This window comes from Oryzias melastigma, linkage group LG4, assembly GCF_002922805.2.
Source record: "Oryzias melastigma strain HK-1 linkage group LG4, ASM292280v2, whole genome shotgun sequence".
Lineage (NCBI taxonomy): Eukaryota > Metazoa > Chordata > Actinopteri > Beloniformes > Adrianichthyidae > Oryzias > Oryzias melastigma.
In genome coordinates, this window is record NC_050515.1 from 20,119,730 (window position 1) to 20,136,716 (window position 16,987).

General features: G+C 38.0%; 1 protein-coding gene and 1 long non-coding RNA gene across 3 annotated transcripts in view; one reads left to right on the top strand and one right to left on the bottom strand.

Annotated features, from left to right (window-relative positions):
* Positions 1-1,707, bottom strand: part of LOC112150756 — a 10,485-nt gene extending 8,778 nt beyond the window's left edge. The window contains exon 1 of the long non-coding RNA XR_002920007.2: positions 1,578-1,707. This is a non-coding gene — a long non-coding RNA (uncharacterized LOC112150756). The remainder of the gene's footprint in view (positions 1-1,577) is intronic.
* Positions 763-16,987, top strand: part of LOC112150755 (carboxyl-terminal PDZ ligand of neuronal nitric oxide synthase protein) — a 159,486-nt gene continuing 143,261 nt past the window's right edge. Inside the window, exons 1-2 of one of the 2 annotated variants that reach the window (XM_024279227.2) lie at positions 763-1,320; positions 1,606-1,677. In XM_024279227.2, the coding sequence (XP_024134995.1) occupies positions 1,216-1,320; positions 1,606-1,677 (177 nt within the window). In that variant the 5' untranslated portion in view covers positions 763-1,215. The remainder of the gene's footprint in view (positions 1,321-1,605; positions 1,678-16,987) is intronic. The other variant, XM_024279228.2, reaches the window with a different exon arrangement.

Below are 16,987 nucleotides of genomic sequence, written 5' to 3' on the forward strand. Positions count from 1 at the left end.
TCTTATGTCTACATTTTTAGCTGGTGGATCTGGTATGTATTAAAATTTAAGATGAAAAAACATGAATAGATATTAATTTGTTATGCTTTGAGGTAATTAATGTTAAAATGATCATAGGATTATATTAGGCAAAATATGCCTTTATTGTCCTTGTTTGCATCTACAATGAGATTAGAAGCAGTCAGTGAAAAAAGTTACCTATATGATAGCTAAAAAATATAATCACAGCTGTTATGTTCAAAAATAATATGTTCAAAATACAAATATGTTGATTATGTAGAACAAGAAATGTGTGCAAAATATAAACAGGTACATAAACAATAAAAAATAAACAATAAAATGTGGGGGATGATTTAAAAATAATTTACTTTAAGACATTTTTGTGAAAATATAGCTGTTCTTTGTATAGTTAGAAGAAGAGAACAAAGTGAAAAAATCAGCAAAATCCTTCTTTTAACATAAATCCCCTTTATGTAATACCGAAAATGGTCGCTAGTTGACAGCATTGTCTTTGAAATCAGGACCAGATGTTTTAAGCTGCATACCTTGACTTCACTGGTATCTTTAACTTTGTGTAAGAAAAAAAAACTTACTGAATATGATTAAAATATGTATACATTTGAAAATTAAGAAAATATATGTCATATTTTTTATTACTTTGTCCTCACTGACTAGCACGTATGTGTTTCATGCGTGTTTGTAAAGAACAGGTATAGTGTATGAGGAATGTCTCAATGAAGGAATCCTACAGAATTTTTTCCTTCACGGTTGTTTGAAGAAGGAGGGGGAGGAGAAAGGGGCGGGTACAGAGGTCGTAAGCCCCTCCCCCTCAGGGCCCCGGCGCCTCCGTGTTCCAATGGAAACAGGTGGGATTCCCGACTCCTCCAATCACGCCCTCTTTCTGTGCCGCGGGGGGGAGAGAGTCCAGAACCGGAGGCAGAGCCGACCAACTTCCACATTCAAAACAGGAAAAGTCAGGAAAACACGGTCCGCGCGCGCGTGACGCCTGTAACGCGTGGGTTCAAAGCGAGTTCGGGGAGCTTTTAGCGGGACAGCAGTTCGCCGGACTACCTGGGAAGTGCGAGACGCAGTGGGACCTTTTTTTCTGCGATGGGGAGCAAGTGACTGGATTTAGGACCGCTTTTTACCCGGATTCGAAAACCAAATCGGCCTGGTTTGTACCCCCGAGTTCCTCTGGATTAAAACAGTTGGAGAATGCCTGCGAAGACCAAATACAACCTGGTGGATGATGGACACGACCTGAGGATCCCGCTGCACAACGAGGAAGCGTTCCAGCATGGAATCAACTTCGAGGCAAAGGTGAAGTAGAAACTCCGAAACGGAAACCTTTTTGATTCCAATGTCCACGAAGGTGTCTGGCACAGAAGTTTCAAGCTAAAAACTCTGGAGGAAAAAATAAAAAATAAGTCCGAAACTTGGACTTTTTGCTAGCTTAGTTAGCGTAAGTAAGTAGTTAGCTTGAAGTTAACCTTCGCGGCGGTAGTTCTTACTCTGGGAGTAGTATGAGGCACTAAAATGCAGATAATTATCTTGTATGTGGCACTAACGCGCTGTACCTGTCACGTTTCTCCTTCTCCACCTCAGTACATCGGGAGTCTGGATGTAACGCGGCCGAATAGCCGGGTGGAGATCGTGGCTGCGATGAGACGAATCCGGGTGAGTGGACAGTCCAGAAAACTTTAGCTCTTGCTGGAAGGAATTGACGCTGATAAAAAGTGTGGATGTAGTGTTGAAGTAAAGCTGAAACGTGTAAACAATAATAATACGTGCTTGGTTCCTCCTAAAATATAAGACTATTGATTATCCTTAGAGTTTCATCAATTCATTCTTTCCAACTGGGATCCAAAGGGCGTAAATCAAAGAAAAAGAACTCAAAATTGATTTGAAAACACTTCAGATGGTGAGAACACATTTGGAAAGATGCCTCAGTGGATTATCCTCACAAAGTTTTTCCACTTGGACTTCCAAACCTGTTTCTACAAGCACTATAACTTTAGTTTCTAAAGACTTACATGTACTAAAGATGTGTCAGTTAAAGGACAAATCTTTATCAGGGGCAATCTTTAAAGGAGTCTTTGGGACTTGCTAAAGACGTCAGCATCTTCCATCTCTCAGGCATCATTTTCCCAGTTTGAATCCCTCAAGATGCAGACTTTTCTGCGCAGACTGACTTATGAACTAAGAGCGGTCCAGTTCCTTGATCCAAGTTTTACACTATTTACTATGTGTCTTAAAGTCCCACTCGGATCATATTTTGATCTATTTCAAAAGCGTTACTAGTGGTGTTTTTTTCTGAGATAAAATCATCAAATTCTGTTGTTTTCTAGGACATAGTTTCTGCAGAAAAACTATAGCATGGAGTAAGCCTGTCCCCACTTCCCGACATCCCAACTCTCTTCCACTAGCTTGCTGACCTTCACGCCCCCAACCTAACATTAGTGGGCAGCAAAGGTGCCAGCTCAAATAAGGAAAACAAAGACATACACGGATCTAGTCTGCAAGTGGCACAGCATCTTTAAAAAAATAAATAAATAAAAAACACAATTTTTATTGCAGTCTGTCTTTTGATAAATGCATTTTGGTATTTAAATATTATGGCCTATGTATGTGATTGTTGCCTGATTTTGTTCAACTCTATAATTGCCCATTTAGAATATTAAAGTTATGGAAAATGTGTGGGACATTTTTACATCTATCATGGCCTTTAGTCACAGTCCCTTTTACCCACGGACTCACAGATCCACACACTTGATGATAGCAGATCTGCCATGCAAGGTGCTAACAAGACCACCAGAAGTAATATGGGGTTCAGTGCCTTGCACAAGAACACTTAGACGCATGGGCAGGCAAATGGGGAACTTGTGACTTTCTGATGAGAGATTAGACACCTCTACTTTGAGTTGAACTGAAAACTTTTAGAAAATCTTCAGAGATTTACTCGGGTATAACAGTTCATGAAAAAGTCAGAGGAAGCGTTCACGTGTGCTTAGGGAAGGAGGAGAACTTAGGAAAAATGCAAATATCACAACACAAACATGAAAACACAGCTGATTGGATGCATTGTGTTCTTGTTGTTATGTTGACTCACATATAATGCCGATCTATGTATATATTTTTTCTAAAGCAATTTAGATTCAAATGTGTGTGCTTTAAACAATTATAAAAATATACATGGTTTAAATTAAATCTACTAGATTTGGTTGGAAAAGGGTGTCAAATATTTACCAGGAGACTTGGAAATACTCTGCTCTGGTTTCAGATTGTCATGGTGTTGGCTACTAAATCTGTATACTGTTTTTTACTAGTCTTACCCAGCAGGAGGTTTGCTCTCCAAAGTGCTCCATCACAGGTCTGATGTTTCCTTTGAAGCTGTGTACTCCAGTGTGATCTCCCCTCCTTTTCCCTCTCTTTTGTGTCGGCTGTGCTACACAATAATTTACAGCTTCTTTTTTTTAGCTCCAGAAAGTGGATTTAATCTTAATCAGTGGGTCTGCCAACTTGGCTGCACACTGTGTCTGATGTAAATGTTAGTGGAGGTGTTTGTGGACGAGAAGGAGGTTGGTTTACTGTGCTAACATGATGCTGCCTATAAAAGCTCACATGAAGGCAAAAACAAAGCTGCACGGAGTTACGGCTGCTCATGTTTTTCTGTTTGAGGAATTTAGAGCAGATCAACAACAAGCTTGTCAAATCTGGCGTTTTTTATTTTATTGGACGACTGCCCTGCTTTGTGTTTTGAGAGCCCGCCCGTAGCTGTGGGATGCTGCCTGGATTTTGATGTTGAGGCTCCCTCACAAGACATTTGGATGTTGGCACAGCTGAGAAAAAATGTTCTCATTGCCCTTTTTTTTAGAAGAAGTAGTCTCACTAAAATGTGGACCTCCCAGTGTGCAGCCATGGCAGCTGTTGTTGGCAGTATAATGGGCTCTGGTTTGCCTCCTCCGTGTGTGAAAATGGGCTAACACAGGTTTGACAACAAAGGAAGGAAATCACAGGTATCTCAGCAGGAAAGTAAGTCAGTGTGAAAACGTCAAGTCAACATAAGCACTAATGTTTCTGTTTTTTAGAACGCAGATTATCTACAATTTACACTTTTAGTTTTTAAAAGAAAAGTGATGCTTTTTCCCTGGTGGATTTGATATTTTCAGAAAGTCATGGGGAGGCTGGAAAAGTTGCTGTTTAAATTGGGTTTTTTTTTCATGACAAACAGATTTATAAGTTGATGCTGAACTTTTTTCCCCCTTACAAAACTGCTTCATCTTTTTGTCTTTAGGTTTCTGTAAAAAAAGCAACTTTTTATTTTTCCTAGTACATCGTGTCCCTTAGATGGAAACCCTAAAAAAAAAAAAAAAAGTCTTTTTCCATTATTTTCAATTTACTCAGGGAATGCACTACTAAAAACCTTTCCACTAAATATTAACTAAAATCGTAAATTTATAGAATTATACATTTTATGGTGCATATTGTTTCAAACTAACGAGTCTTTGTCTAAGTGGTGCTCTTAAGAAAAAATAACAGCTTTGAATGTCTTTCTCTGTATCTTATTAACTTCCCTTCCATCCTTTCATTTTTTTTAAACCTGCACTATTTCTTTTGGGGCCTTGGGGTTGCTTGAGCCTATCCCAGCTACTGTCAGAAAAAGGTGGGGTACACTCCAGTCCGTCCTCTTACCCATCAACTGAAAGAAAGAATAGAAGCTGTTGTAAAACTACAGCTTGTTCAATACGTTGTATTTGTTAATCTAAATGTCACTCTTTGAATTAAAGTACAGATCTATATCAAGGTTTCCCTCTTTAAGTATCATAGAAGAGTGGAGTTTTGTATTTTTTAATTATTTTTTTCACAAATAAATGTGTTAAATACAGGGAAAAAAACATTTACGCATCAATCATTGCTTTGTTTTACATTTATTTTTACTGTATCGACCATTTTTAGTTTTAAGTGACTAAATAAACCAATTTTAGATTTCTAACTATAATAAAACAGTATTTTTTGTTTTTTTAGTTTTGAGCTTTTTTTACTATACATTTTTCAAGAAATAATTATATTAGTCTTAAATAGTTGGTTCACCATAGTATAAACATCTCAATGGGATAGGGCCCCATAATCCCTCTTATCTGGTTTCATTCCTGATGTCAGTTGAAATCCACTCTGCCTGAAGGATCATGCATTACATGAAGTTCCCCTTTAAATGAAATGCAGTATGATGATTATCAGGCAAAGCCCTGAAGCGGCTTTATTAGCTACAAGAAGAGGAGACCTTTATAGTGAATTAAAGGGATTAATTTCTCATTAATCTGCCTCTGTCGTGTTAACTGGATGTACAGAGATTGAGCAGCATGGGGTGCAAAGATGATATGCGTCTCAAAAAGGATGAAGTAGAGAAACGCCCATTGGAAGACAGCGAAGTAGAAAATGCTTTGTGCAGCAATCATTGGTGCAGAAGTAGAGAAGAGGCGATCTGACTGAGCAAAATCTCTCTGTGACTTTTATCAAAGGAAATTCAAACAAATTGGTACAAGTGAACAGTCCTACATTTCAGCTGGTTTGTCCCTGCAGTATCATTTAAAGATGATTAGTCTGTAATCATTGTGGTGAGGTGGCACCATTGCTTGTGACAGCTCAGCTAAATGACTCTGTGGAGTCATTATAAGCTCATCTGTATGGGACTTTATAGCTGCTGTGTACACAGAAGCTCCAAATGCACACTGTTTATACAAGTAGCTGAGGCTGGCCCATCCTTCATGAGTTTATTTCGGAAATTTCCACGTACAAACTTTTAGAAGAGGTACAGCAATTGGGAGCATTTAACTGAATCTCTAACTGCTCTTTGCCAACTTATGTCTCAGTCATTTCAAAATGTAAGAATTTTGTACATCGTAAAATAAAATGGTTTCTGGCTGCTTGTGAGGGTTGTAGTTATTATGCTTTCTATATTGTTTGTTTCAGATTTAGTTATGATCATGGTTGTAGTTAAAGTCAGGCAAATACAGGAGATTGACCCGAATGGGTGCTTTAGGTTGTCTGGGCTTATAAAGGGTTGTAGAGAGGTAAGTCTTGCAGTTCCCTTGAGTCTTGCATGGCTAAACTCGAGGGGTTGTTAAAAAAAAAAAATCAATTATTGTGCATGTAGTAAATGTATCATGAAGTATTGGTAATGCTAACGTAAGTTGTACAAACCTATGATGTAAGAGTGATACTGTCATATGGTGGCTTGACGCCACACCATTTAGTAAAATGTTCTTAGTGGCCCCTTACTTCATGTCAGGATGCTCTCAGTGGTCGGGTCAAGAATGTCTTTAGCACCTTTGATGGCAATTGGAAATTCTTCTGGTACCTGAAGTGGTGAAGACACTGCCGGGCCTTCTTTACCAGGTTGTTGACTAGACAGGACCTTGCAAGTCCCTCTGTGATCTGTACACCTAGCTACTTGAAGCTGTCCAGTCCTTCCCCTGTGTTACCAAGTGATCTAGGACCTTAATATTCTTGTGGGTCACTTGCATCCCCTGTACAAGTTTGCCCATTTTTCACCTGCTGTCAGCTCGTATCTAGTCGTAAGAGGAGTTGTGAATAAGGCTTTAGTCCTTCACCTAAAATATGATGTTCCTCCTTAGTGGCAAGTCTCTTAACTCAAAGTGCATCTAGCTTCTCTTTTCTGTCCGATAACTTTTAGGGCTGTAACAATTTTTTACATTTTTATAACGAGTAAGAAAGGTTATCAGTTTTACTGGCTCGACTAACATTTTTTTAAGCTATTGTAGTAACACTGTTGGCCAAAAATTTACTGTTTTATACATTAATTATTAGCCACAGCAAAATTGGATGAATTTGAGGGTTTGGAACTGAAAATCTGAGTACTATTAAAGCATTATATGGATCCACCTGTGTACTTTTGGCTTATCTTCTTACAAATTAACTGTACATCTAAAAATAATGGAGAACAAACCTGTTTTTGTTTTGATCTTGGCATAACAGAGTGGGACTGCCATTGACGAGTTATTCCAACCGAGTTGAGTAACTGACTGCTGATCAGAGATATTTTTTTCATGTTTCATCTACATCATTAATCTACAATATCCTGCAGTTACGGGCTGTTTTTTTTTGTATTTCTGGAATAAACTAATAGTAAAAAAACAACTTTGTTTGCCGCCTCTCTATCATCTTTTTACCACAAGAAGAACAGAAGCTAAAATTTGAGTGGTGGCCATGTGTTCCTGTCTGATCCATTTATAAGTATGGAAAGAATTTGGGAAAAAGTAGCTAAAAAAAATCCTACAGCAGCAGAAGTTTTTTACTAAAAACTAACCATGCACTGTTAATTATATCCCCAGCCACAATTTATGTTGCCCAAAACCAAATAAGAACGGCCAGACGCAGTTTGCTACAAGCTTGGCGGCTGTTCCATATACATGCCAAGATATAATCCCATGTCATCCAGCAGCAGTGGTGCAGCAGCTCTCTTGTTTTTCTACATGTCAGTAACAGATGGATCTAAATCACAGAGGAGTAATGCTGTCATGTCGGGTCAGACTAAACAATCTAAGAAGGTGCTAATACTGTCTGTGTTTATACTGCTCCCCTGTTGCTCGGTTTCATCTCTGGCTCAGATAATTACAGCATCAAAGATGAGAGGTTTTTGGTTAAGAAGAAGGGGGAAAAAACCTGTAACTTTTTCATTTGAATATGTATGTCTCTTAATGGTTGATTGCTATTTCTTGTGACTTTTTTTAAGAGTACGTGCTTGCATACTTTTGATGGTTATTGTTGAGTTATTGACACTTTGATGTAAAGCATGGATGCATTGTAGCTGCCTATGGACTATGAGTCTTGTTAACTAGCCAGTTGGTGGTTTGAGACCCGGTTTGGCACCATTCATTTCGATATTTAAGGGCCTTTGACATAAAAAAACACTGCCAAATCTCCCTAACCTTTATAACGGGGATCAGCCAAAAGACAAGACAATAATAGTTGTCTGGTGTTGCAGCCTGTAAATCTGCCCTTCTCACAAATAGGTAGAGGCGAGAAGAGTTTCCTCCTCTGTTAAACTGTTATTTGTCATGAATGCCTACCTAATTTTAATGAATGAAGCGAAAAGCTTATCTCAAATTTTGAGCGTCTCTCAATTTGTGTGAGAGGTGTTTATCAAGTTCCTTGTATGTGTGGGCCTTAACCTTTTCATTGTAATACTCTGCCACTCACTGAACAGACTGCCCCATTATCAGAAGCCACATGTACTTAAAAGGGCACCCTGTGTGATGGCCTTTTCAGTGATGGACAAACCCATCAACCGACTGTCTCTGGACCTCTGTGTATGATTATTTTTTCCTTTTTATTGATCCACTATGCACACACTGGATGGATCAGACTGTGTCAACTTTGTGTTAGTCAGAGAAATTGCCTGACTTTAAATATTGCTCTTGGAAATTAGGTTTTATGGTAGAATAGCTGAAGTCTTGTTTATCTTTTTGAAACTGGTAAATTAAAAAAGTCTACACGTTTTACTTAAAACTATGCCATTGGATTCTCTTAAAAAAACAAAACTAAATTTTAAAGCATATTGCCTCCCCATTGCAGTCCACTAAAAAACCTTCAAAGCATTGTTTTGTTTTCTGTTAAGCTTTTTTTTTTTTTTTTCAGGCATATTGTTTTATATACGTATATTCATGCAACCCTTTCTTGCTCTAGAGAGAACAATTCTTGTGAACACGTGGAAGAACAGCTACTGTGTACTTTTCTTAACTGTTCACTTGATCTAAAACAGGTCTCGACTGCATGAGGTGGATATCATGGAGCATCTTTTACTTTCATCGTCTTTTAAAGATGAAAGATTGAAATTCACAGTTGGCTGAAGACTTCAGCATGCAGAACTTTCCAGACAAAAAACATCCATTTATATTTAAGTAAACTTAAGGGAATAGGAACATTTGGCCTTTACATTGCAGCAGTCAACTTGTTCTTCCAGAATACGTTGAAACCTGGTCATTTCAAAATGTAAATTTGCAAAACAAAAAAAATTCTGGTTGAGCTATCACTGCAAAGTGTCTTTTCAAGTAGAAAAAAAAAGTGTTTTTTCCCTTATATTTTGTCTTACATTAATGAATCTTACAGACTTGGACAGCTTTACATTTGCTCTTGAATACTTGGATGATCTTTTATCAGCATTTATTGATTAAAAATTAGCAATGCAAAAGTCAGCCTTTATTGAGGAAACTTGTGCCATTGTATTTTTTTACTTTTAATTATAAACCAGATATAAATCTGGGCAGTTTTGGTCACTTGACAAATGGCAACCAATTACTTGAAATGCTGTTACTGCACAGTAGGGTTAGTCTTAAGCTAAAATGTACACTTATATCTGCAAGTTGATGAACAAGTACAATATATCAGTTTAATGTTTCATCAGTTTAATGTTTCTTTTGACAACATATCTGCATACATGACCATTGGCCATAGAATATACCTGCAAATCTCTAACTTTTATTGTAATTTTATTGAAATTTTTTGTTGTGTTCAGTTTTACCCCTAATTTCAGAAATATTACAACTTCACGCAAAATATTTGGTAAATTTGGTTACCATCTTTGTTGATTATTTGTTGAAAGGAGGTCAGAGTGATTGACAGTTCAATTGAGAGTTCCAAGTTTATTCCCATGTTTTCTGCTTTATGTGGTAGCAACCCAGTGCTGTTCAAAGAGCTGCCTCTTTACTGGTTGTTTATTTTCTGACATTAGCGTAACCTATTAAAAGTCAGCTAAATGTGTTGGTAAATAGTAATTAGGTTCTTGTTTGGACTGCATTGCATTCTATAAAATAGTGTTTTATGCTTTTTCTGTAAGCTAAGCTGTGTGCTCTGGAATGGGAGTTTCCAGACCTTTGGGTCATGATGGTTTGACACTTTGTTTTGCCAGCAAAGACATTGATGTCTGTTTCCCTAAACAAAGTCAGATCCATTACATTACTAACGCTGGAGTGTCCTTCAGAGTGGGTTCGTGGTCCCTTTCTAATGAATTTTATTACCTCTTTAAAAGGCGTTCGTCTGAATGACTCAGTACACACACCTCTCTTCTGGTTTCCAGGGTGAGGTTTAGGACTCTGCGTTAAGCATCATAAAATTTCTCTCTCGACTACCCTGTCTCTCGCTCTTCCCGCCATGCACGTCTTTTCACTGAACAAGTCTACACCTCCTTCTTTCCGCTTTGCAATCCAACTTTTTCTCATTCTCTGCCATGCCTCTTCCTTTTCACCGCTTTTTCTGCGCTGTTCTTTGGCCCCCTTTCCTAGAACAATCTTTTAAAGGCTGTCACCTCGTCCTGCCCTTCATCAAACTGACTGAAACCCTGGCTGATTAACAGGACCTTTTCTCAGAAGTGCAAACACCTTTGGGAGTCTCCTCTGTAACTTATGGAGACACAGACTTAATTTGAGCGCTCTCATAATTAACATCTGCCATGACACCAAATTATATTTCATCTAGTAGAATTTATTCATCATTTTAGTCCTGTAAGGGGTAAATAACCATTGAGAAATGTCTAAAGATCTGAATCTAGTTAAGGCTCACATTTCAAGATCCAGCAGCTAATAATTTAGCTTTTAACCCTTTTACACCAGAGATGTCGCCCAAATCTGCTTTCCCCTGTGACAGTCAGCAGATTTACGTTGACTGATCAAGCAGTTCACCACTGTTAGGTTTTGCATTACATTGTCAAGACACTTTTCTGCAATCCGCTGGAATCACGTTAATTGCATAAATGGTTGAAGAGCTAAGGTAGTCAATAGAATGTAAACAGCAAGAGCTCCAGTGTTAAAGGGTTAATTCTTTGGATACCAGATGAGGGTTAAGTTATTAACAGAACTTTCTAACCATCATAAAGTTTCACAAGGAACCATACCTCTGCTTAAGTGGAAAAGCCACCACACTTTCTACCTTTTAAGTTGGGCAAGTGGGCCAAAACAAAGTTGACAATAGTATTGAATACTCTCTAATAACATATTTTATCCCATTTAATCTTTTCATTTTTTATGTCTACTAGTTTCCCCCACATACTTTGAGCTTCTGTTGCTAATTTATCACTTTGTTGGCTCTATTTCTTTCCTGACCAGAAAAGGTAAGACCTTTTGTATTTTCTCCCACTGTTTCGCCTAGAATCTATCTCATGCTCAGACACAACAAACCACAGGCCACCTGCATCTCCATTCCCCTCCTGCAATAAATGTCAGCGATAAATTGCAACCAAAAAAAAAAGAAAGTCTGGGCTATGCCCTAGGGTGGGTGGCTAAAAAGCAGTGATCCAGGAGAATTGAAAAAGGATGTAGAGAGGGATGAGACGGTTGCAACTGCACTGTGGTTGCCCTGCAGCATAAACATGAAGGTGCTTGGAAAAGATGCTTTGACAGGCACGGATGCGAGCTCTAAGAAGCTGAGGAAAGGCTGACTCCAGATCAACTTTGCAGAGTTGTCTGTCAAACATAATATGCTTGCTGGGGAATCAGAGATTTGGTTGTGGCTGTTTTAATTTGCTGAAGTGTGCCGCCTCACTCTCAGGGGACTTGCTCAGGAGATTTATTGGAGCACAGCTCCCTGCAGCTCTTTTTGTAAGTTCAGAGTGGAGGGAAAAAGTTGACAGTTGCCTCTTTTTGTGAAGATGCAGACCCAAACAAACCAGTTTCAAAGAATTACATTTCAGGATTTTTTATTTTGTTTTTATTTTTACTCTCCTACCTCTTCAGAAATGAGACTGTCTTGGTTGTACACTTCTCATTCACAGTTTGAGGTTGCTTGTGCTTTGCAGACAGTGAAATGGAACGTAATGCAGAGCACATGTCTCATTCACTCCGGGCTCATAGTTTGGAATTTTGCATGGATCAAATCCAGATATCCACTAAAGTCACACTTTCCTGAACTTGTGCAGTAATGTGGAATAATTCTAATAAGCTTTCATCCACCTGCTTAATGAGATTTACCAAGAAGAGGAAAGAATGGAATGAAGGAAAGAGGAAGCGACCTTGTCCTAGTGAAGTTTATAGACTTTGGGAACATTCTTACATTGGCTATTTTGTCGCTGTTCCCAACTGAAGCCAAAATTTCAAATTTTTCACGTTTTCGTTTGTTGAAGTACACCCACTACAAGACGAAACAAAAGACTTTTGCACATTTTAGTTAGACAAATATCATATAATCAGACAGAAGACAAATATCATATAATCAGGCATCAGACCAAAATATGTGGGTTACGGCATTTAGTGAAGTCTAACTTAAATTGTTTCTCTGTCAGACTAAACACGCTGTTTGTTTGACAGTTGGTTTTTGAGCTCAGTTGCTGCCCTCCTTTCAAAGCCTGTTTTCCTTCTGCTCTCATTGACCTCTTTGCTGACTGCATTGCTCCTCCTTCACATCTGATTTCACCACAATCCCCTTTACAGATGAGCTTAGGAACAGATGGAAAATCAAACCACGGCGGGAACTTAATTCACCCCATGGCTACCTTTTAGATCAACTTTCTTTTGTTCCCTTTCAGTTCCTTCCCTTCTCTTCCTCCCTCCATCTCCCTTTGCTCTTTCTTTTTTGTCACCATCGCCCTCAGTTCCCCCCTTTACGCCTCTCCTTTCTTTGCTCCTGGCTTTCCGTCTTGCCCCCGTCTTTCTCTTTATATTCCTCTTCTCCGTTTCTTGTTCGTCTTTAAAAGCACCTGGCCCCTTTCTTTTCCTCTTCGTTACTCCCTTCTGCCGCCTCCCTTCATCCCCCTCCAGCATAGTTTAATCATTGTGTTTTAATCATTGTGGATCATTGCCCTCCTTGCATACTGCTGCATACTTAGCATGGTCTCCATAGCTCAGCTCTCGCCAACAATGAGCCCTCACAACTCGTGTTTTCTATGGAAATGTCCATTGATTGTTGAGCTAATTGACATTTTTCATCACATTGTCTGTTTTTGAAGGAGAAATGAAATGTGAGAAGTTATGCATGAATCTATTTTAAATCTGATTTTTAAAGTGGTTCCTCAATGTAAACTACAAATCAATATTTGCTTTAACATTTATATAAAAAGAGACTAAAAGCATGTGTCTGTTCTTAATTAAAGGGGTTTTCAATGTTTTTCAAATGGGTTTGGGTCAGCTAGATTTAGTTTCCTCACCTGTAATAATGGTCTGCACATTCTCAGTAAGAAGAGTCATAGAGCATTTCTAACAGCTGAGATCAGAGTTCACTTCCTCAGAATGGGGTCATAGAAGAGTGAACAAGTCAGACTTCATAAGTTTCAGTCCACTATAAGGCCGAGTCTTCCCAAAGGGCTTTTCCATTGCATGCAAGGTGGTGGATCGATGTTTCTTTCTGTTGAGAGGCTTTCAGAAGTTTGGAAAAGTTGGAAAACTTACGGCTGGGGATTCCTTTTAGAATGATAGGAAATTTAACCACTATATCTTTTTATTCTGGTTTTTAGATTAGTTATCAGACAAAGAAGGGATGTATCACGTTTCTTTGTGCAGTTTCCAATAAAACGACCCAAACTATCTTTTAAATGGGACATTATGTTTTTTAAAATCAAATTATTATGCAGATTGAATCTATCTGTTTGGATTGTTTAGTTAGGCTGTAATTTCTGCTTCATTTAAAACTTTTCACTAGAGAGACATTTTTTTTAACTTCCTATTTACTTCACAGTGCTTCTTCTGTTTGACACAGAAAGGCTTCCTAACAGGTGCTGCTGTTTGCTTCCTTCTGTCACTGACGGCATTGTGTGAAAGCATTGAAAGGTGGGCCTGCTGTGCTGGAGAACTATCATGGTTTCAAGAAGCTTTTCTGTCTGTTGCAAGTCCAGAAAGGCACAGATTTTGTCTCCTGGTGATATTGCTGCATTTATGACTCAACAAATGAAAAAGTTGCTAACCACTGTGAACTGAAGTTTTCTGTTAGAAGAAGAAGAAGTTATTCAAAAGTGCAGCTGTTCAGATTTCACTTGAAAATAAATAATTTAAAGCTTTTTTAAAAGTTTGACCTTTGATTAATATTATGTAAAAAATGTTTGGTCATATATTTACTTTGGAAGAACTTTGTTGAATAAAACATTTAGGAAGTTATGCAGTTAACCCTTTTATTTCTGAAGTTTTAGCCTTGGCGTTGACTTTCTTTTGATTACTGCAACTCTTTAACCGTTTACACAGTTAACATAATTCTTGCGAATTCTGAAGCAGAAAAAGTAGCCTTGCTTCCCTTGAAATGCGACACTTTGCAGTTAACACAATCGACGTAAATCAGCTAGAGAAAAGCGGTTTTGCGCTTATACGCAACCCCTTAAGTTAGTAATAAGCCACTTTTCTCTGCGTCAGAAGTGGATGATTTACTGTGATCGCATAAATTGTCAAAGAGTTACGGTAGGTCAAAGAGCATTTATTACTTAGGTGTCGTTAAAGAGGGGTTCACACTTGCAGAGTATTACAGAGGGGTGTGCCAAAATATTGATATTGCGATGCATCACAATATTTAGCCCTGTGATTGATCCTCGATGGGTTCTCACCAAGTATCGATCTTTTATTATCGTTTGAAGAGACTGTAAAATGTATTCCTTTGGTGAGATGTTCCTTCAGAGGTGGATAGGGGTCGCGTGTTGCCAGACTATTGTTGTTTACAACATTTTTGGACCAAGCAGTGGCACTGCTGGTCATGTTTACTATTGTTAACACTCAGTTTTACAGGTAATTCAATTTCTGTTGGTGTCAATACTTGTCATAGATATAATATTGCTGATTTCAGCAATGTTGCTCTAAACTGTCTATTATTTATTGCACAAAATTAGACAGGAGTTGATTACTATGATTATGTTCAAACTAACGGGAATATATTTCCCTAAAAAATATGTGTTGTTTAATATATTGCAAGTTATTAGAGATGATTTTTAAATCAATTATCACAGTGTTGGGATATCATCGATATTGTGAGCCATGTATTGTGCTTCGCATTGTATCGTGAGGTACCCAGTGACTACCAGCCCTAATGACAGACTAGTCAGTTGATATTGATGGCTTATTTCTGTTTGGTCTGCTGCCCTCTTAAGAGCGACAGGAAGCTGTTTCACATGAGAGACTCCCACGTTTCCTCAGTAAATCACAGTTTTAGACATGTTTTACAGCCTTTCTTTATCTTCTTTTTTGTCACTGGTTTATATCCATACTATGGTCCGCTGCACAGCCTGTCTACATTCGCAGTCTGTCTGAACCCGACCAAAGTTTACTTGAAAGCAAACCGAGGACTTAATCTTGGAGCTGCTTTCTAAGCTGCCAAAAAAGCAGACTACTAGAAGACGGGGCAGTTTTGCAAACCAAACGGGTCATTGTGAATAGAAATGAAGTTTATTATGTAACAGGTAAAATGTCTTTCTTTCTTACAGTACTATTACTTTTCTGTGAGGGTCCAGTCATTTGAACAACTAATATTTAGCTGAAAAGAATAACATGTTCCTCATTATTTCATGTAATCACAGAAAAGTGGTCCTCTTATTTAGCTGAGAAGTTGAGGGCTTGAATGAAACAAGCAAAAATCTTATTGTACCTGAACTGAACTATGATATGTCAGATAATTTCCTTAATTTATAATGGCTCTGGTCCTTTGAAACCATTCATTCTAACAGCAGTATGGTTGCACGTTTGATTTGCTAAGAAGACATATTGTAAGAAAACAACATTTTCTAGACGCACCTTTAGTCTTTCTATCCTATGGATGGAAGAACACATCCAGTGGCAGAAGCATTAAGTGGTAATGTTATGTTGTCATCTGCAGCTTCTGGCCGACCTTGAGGCTTCTCTCATCCATCATTCCCAGGCCTCGGTGTTATCGCGCTGTTGCAACCATCCCTACTCATATCAGCTTTCTGTGGCTGCATCTCAATCCGGCAGTTTGCCCTTCTTTTCTTATCTGCCTGCTTCTTCTGTAACTTGAATGCAGCCAAACCACCTCTCAATGACTGCAGCAGTATATTTAGGTCCTCCTCAGTTAAACAGATTTCTACTCCTTTCCTTTTGGAGCTAATAGTTTCCTGTCAATCCAAATCCCCAAAAGTTAGATGTTTTTGAATCCAATTGTGTTTTTTCAACCAAGTGATTTTAACATGTATTTGACAGTGAAGCGAATCAGATTTGATATATATCCATGATAGAACAAGGTTATTTAACATTTCAGCTCTTTTAGATCTTTTTACCGCTTTGCTCTTATAAAAATGACCTCCTCTGTGCTGCCAGAAATGCTGGCATTTTTTGAACAGATAAAACATTTAGACAAGCTGAAACAAAGTATAGAAGCACATCCCAGAGTTTCTTCACATCTCCCTTCTGCATTTTTGGGTCAAAAAGATGAAAGAGTCTTGGTTTGGGAAGAGATGGTTAGTTCTGTTGAGCGTGTGTTTGTGTCTTTGTTTGTGTGTGGGCTGTTCTCAGAAATAACGACGTTACCCTTCAATATGACTCTAATCAAACCTTTTCCCCTCCACAGACTTTGTCATTAAAGATGCTGGTTACTGCTGTCAGCTCTGCTTTCCTCTGACGCTGCTCCTCTGAAAAGATTCAACCTAAAGCCTTTTGTCGTCTTTCTCTGTTTTTTTTTTTTTAACCTAATGATGCTTCTGTTGAAATGATAGTTTTTTCAATCATAACTGACTTTTACCAAGTATTTTTATTTTCTTTTTAGTAAATCTGATACATTTTTTAAATGTTTTTTGAAATTTTAGAAGGTAAAAAGTAAACTTAAAGTAAAAAGTATTATTACATGTACTTGTAGTATTAAAATAACATATGATCGGTAAATTATTTTATTAGTTCAATGAATATATGTTTTTTTTTGGGTCACAAAGGCAGGAAATTGACGAAGTTTATAAAAAAAGGACCTGTTCATTTGTGTTGTTGTTGTTGTAGATCAGTTGAGTACTTCTCCTTTTGAGTGCTCTTTTGTTTGTTCCCTGTTTAATGTGATTCTGTTTATT